The 4,353-nt window shown below is 36.4% G+C and overlaps 1 protein-coding gene across 1 annotated transcript; it reads left to right on the plus strand.

The window, feature by feature from the left end:
• The first annotated feature begins 968 nt into the window (after positions 1–968).
• On the plus strand, positions 969–3,772 carry LOC131078301 (pentatricopeptide repeat-containing protein At3g24000, mitochondrial-like). Its single transcript, XM_058015965.2, has one exon. The coding sequence runs from the start codon at positions 1,175–1,177 to the stop codon at positions 3,263–3,265; it is 2,091 nt and encodes a 696-aa protein (XP_057871948.2). The 5' UTR covers positions 969–1,174; the 3' UTR covers positions 3,266–3,772.
• Positions 3,773–4,353: the final 581 nt, after the last annotated feature.

The raw sequence follows: 4,353 nt of genomic DNA on the forward strand, positions 1-4,353 counted from the left end.
AAAGGATTCTCCAACCATATGGGATTAATACAAACAAACACAATCTATGAAAAAAAAACCCAAAACTAATAAATTTTTATGACAATCAACTTGCATTAATATATATTATCAACAATTGTAAATAATTCTAATTTATTTCTACAATAGGCTTACAACACGCTACACCTCCATTGTTTGATTATAGTGCAATATCAATACTTTCACATTAGTGTAGTCACAAATATTAGGCTTCCTTGAGCTACTCTCTATCTTCTTTCTCTACTCTGAACTATTTAGACTTTATTAGTTCTTAGATCTCTTGATCTTTGCTAATTTTTATTTTACAAATGAACTAGACCTCCTTCCATAGTGTATCTTCATGTAGAAAATTCTTGGTTAATCTAGATGTGAATTATTTTTCCAAAATCAATGCCATCCTAAACATTACCCCTATTGAGACCAATAAGGTTCATCAAATGATTGAACTTTAGCATTGGGCCCTTAAACTTGGAGCAAAACCTATAGATATCTTTGAGCTGATTTGGCATTCCACATTGTCAAATGATCAATAAATGATAAATGGTCACACAGGTATGTGTGCAACATTTCTAATGTTCTAGATGAAGCCACAAATCAAAATGAACAAATATGATACCATACTATAAGATTCATTCCACTATCGTAAGTGTTTGAATACGGATTGAATAAGAAACACAAAAGAAACTAAACTGAAAATGAAGTCAATCAAAAGAAAATATTTTTTGTTGATGCAAAATGACTTATTGACTTGGGATGCTCCTACATTAACCACTTTGTTTCTCACATTTTATGCACTCAGAACTAACAAGCTCTTAGATTCAAGATTTCACAAGAAAATTTAAACAAATGATTCTAATTAGCCATTAGTAAAAATTGTTGTTCCACCAAAAAAAAAAAAAAAGATTCTATTATATTCCAGATTGTCAGACCGTCTGTCTATGAATGTAAAATTGTCTTTTAACAATTTGAAACTACTCCATACTCCTTGTGAACTGTGAGACGAATCACCACTGTCAATGTTTACACTGAGAATGCATCCAGGCTCACCACTGGCTATGTCATTGTGGCAGAGTAGACTGAATCACACTCCACATTTTCCACGCTCCAATTACAATCATAAAATGCCATCCACTACTCATCTGAATTTCAGAGCATTATGTTGAAGGAGGCGCTGCGCATTCTCCTTCATACACACACCCCCCCTGGAAACTCTTCGACATATGTTCAACTATTGCAGACCTGCATTATCAAGAATGCTCTTTCACAAGGGAAAAACGTTCACTCTTTCATCGCTCACCGACGATTTACAGTGGCCTCATGCGCAACTATTCAGAACAAGCTTATTTGCATGTATGTCATGTGCGGGAGTCTGGTGGATGCTCGTAAAGTGTTTGACCATATTGAAAAGCCAGGCAACATCTTATGGAATACGATTATTGCAGCATACCGAAGATATGGGTTTCCTCGGGAGGCAGTTACACTGTTTCACCAAATGCAACGAACAGGTCTCCAGCCCGATCAGTTCACATTTGCCAGCATACTTCCAGCCTGTGCCAAAATGGGAGCTTTGGAACAGGGCATGGATATCCATCAGAGCATAACAGAAAGGGGGTTTTTGTCCGATGTTGTAGTTGGAAATGCCCTGCTAGACATGTATGCGAAATGTGGAAGCGTAGACAAGGCACATGAACTATTTGACAGAATGTCTCAAAGAGATGCCATCTCATGGAATGCAATGATTGTAGGATATACACAAAATGGACTTGTCGAAAAGGCTTTAGAAACTTTCAAGCAAATGCAGTTGGCAGGTGTAAAGCCGGACTCCACAACCTTTGCCAGCATCCTCCCAGCCTGCTCCAAAATGGGAGCTTTGGAACAGGGTATGGACATCCACCAAAGCATAACAGAAGGGGGTTTTTTTTCACATGTTTCAGTCGGAAGTGCTTTGGTAGACATGTATGCAAAATGCGGAAGCATAGACAAGGCATATGAACTGTTTGACAGAATGCTTCAAAGAAATGTGGTCTCATGGACTGCCATGATTCTAGGATATGCACAACATGGATTTATTGAAAAGGCCTTAGAAACTTTCAAGCAAATGCAATTGGCAGTTGTAAAGCCAAATGCCACAACTTTTGCCAGCATCCTGCCAGCCTGTGCCAAAATGGGAGCTTTAGAACAGGGTATGGAAATCCATCAAAGCATAACAGAAGGGGGGTTTTTGTCAGATGTTGCAGTTGCAAATGCCTTGGTACACATGTATGCAAAATGTGGAAGCATAGACAAGGCACGTGAACTTTTTGATAAAATGCCTCAAAGAAACGTGGTCTCATGGAATGCCATGATTGCAGGATACGCACAAAATGGATTTTGCAAAGATGCTCTCAATATATTTGAATTAATGAAGCACTCTGGAACTTTTCCTGATATTGTAAGCTTTGCTTGTGTTCTATTTGCATGCAGCCATGCAGGTTTAGTAAATCAGGGCTGTGCATACTTCAATCACATGAGGAGCCCTAATTACATTACACCTACAGTTGATCATCATGTGTGCATGATTGACCTTCTTGCTCGTGCTGGCTATCTTGAGGACACCCTAAAATTTATCATTAAGATGCCAGTTAAACCTGTGGTGGTTGTGTGGCTGTGTTTTCTTAGTGCCTGTCGACAACATATGAATATAGGCCTAGGGGTATTTACAGCTATGCTGCTTTTGGATTTCGATCCTAAAAATGCTGCGACTTATGTTCTTCTCTCAAACATCTATGCAGAAGCGAACAGATGGGGTGAGGTTCAAATAGTAAGAAGATTGATGAAAGATAGAGGAATTAAAAAGACTCCTGGATGTAGTTGGATTGAAGGTCATGAAATGGTACATGCTTTCTGTGTAGGAGACAGATCACATCCACAGACAGAAGAAATCCATGCAAAGTTGGAAGAATTGGCTTGGGAGATGAAGGCAGCAGGGTATTTTCCAGATTCAAGACATTCACTTAATGACGTGGAAGAGGAGGAAAAAGAATTACTTCTTTGTCACCATAGTGAAAAGTTGGCAATTGCATTTGGTTTGTTAAACACGACCCCTGGAACAACTATTAGAGTTGTTAAAAACCTTCGAGTATGTGCTGAATGCCACACTGCAACAAAATTTATCTCCAAGATTGTTGGAAGAGAAATTGTTGTGAGAGATGCAAACCGTTTCCATCATTTCAAACAAGGACAATGTTCTTGCAGAGATTATTGGTGATGCTAAATGAAGCAATCTGAAAAATAGGCTTGTGCATCATGCCAGACCTGAGGAATGGCGAAGGGATGGGGTCTTATATTCAGTTTTCGAACTTTTTCATTAATTTTTAAGTTTAAGTTTTAAGTATTTTACATGCATGAGTGCAATGCAGATCACTGCTTGCATGTACTGTTGGGGTGTCAGCCAAAGGCCTGTTTTCTGATAACATGCATGTTTCATTGAATTGTTTTCAGGAAATCTTCATGTGTATGAAATGAAAGCTGCAGGAAGATCTGGAGATGGAAGGTAAGAAAAAGCTAGAAACACTTACTTAAAGTAAATGGAAAGATGTTCAAGCTTTAGGAAATGGGATAAGAAAGCTTGGAATCAACCATTGCCACTTTGTATAGTAAATAAGATAGGAGGGCTTGCAATCAACAATTGTCATTTTGTATAGATTTTTAGTTTGGCTTAATTGCATTACCTTTTTGTCAAGTTCATCGTTTGAGATTGAAGTATACATTCTAAGTGCATATATATTTTGTTTTATTTATGATTATTACGTGTTTCAAATGTTGCTTCGCATCCCTTTATTTGGTGAGATAGCTAATAGATTTGTGAATTCACACATAATTTTTAATTTGATTTTATTTTATTTTATTTCTATTCTTTTTATTTTAATTATAGATAAACTATTATAGTTTATATATGAAGAAGTTTAAAAAGTTATAATTGTGTTTATGCATTACACTTAAAAAGGCTTATATAATGAGGTTTATTAAGCAATGTTAGAGAGAAGAGAATTACATTTGTATATAAAAATAAAATCATAATTTATATTTTATTGCAGCCACACGTTCATGGTATTATAATATTATGCGTGATGAGATTCTTCAATTGATATTAATTAGATGAGGATTTGAAGATGGTTGGGAGAGACGTAAATAGGAATTTCATAGGTGTTTGGAGTGGCAATAGGTTAAAAAAAGAGGAACTCGAAGAAGTAGAATGATAAGGATTCTAGGTAAACAAAGTGGGAGGCTTCCATATGATTAACAATAATATTATAATTATATTCATAATAAGGTTAAATTGACTACTTCATTCAT

This window comes from Cryptomeria japonica, chromosome 5, assembly GCF_030272615.1.
Source record: "Cryptomeria japonica chromosome 5, Sugi_1.0, whole genome shotgun sequence".
NCBI lineage: Eukaryota > Viridiplantae > Streptophyta > Pinopsida > Cupressales > Cupressaceae > Cryptomeria > Cryptomeria japonica.

Bases quoted from the DNA above. Each gene is read 5' to 3' on its own strand.
- LOC131078301 (XM_058015965.2), top strand. From the start codon at position 1,175: ATGTTGAAGGAGGCGCTGCGCATTCTCCTTCATACACACACCCCCCCT.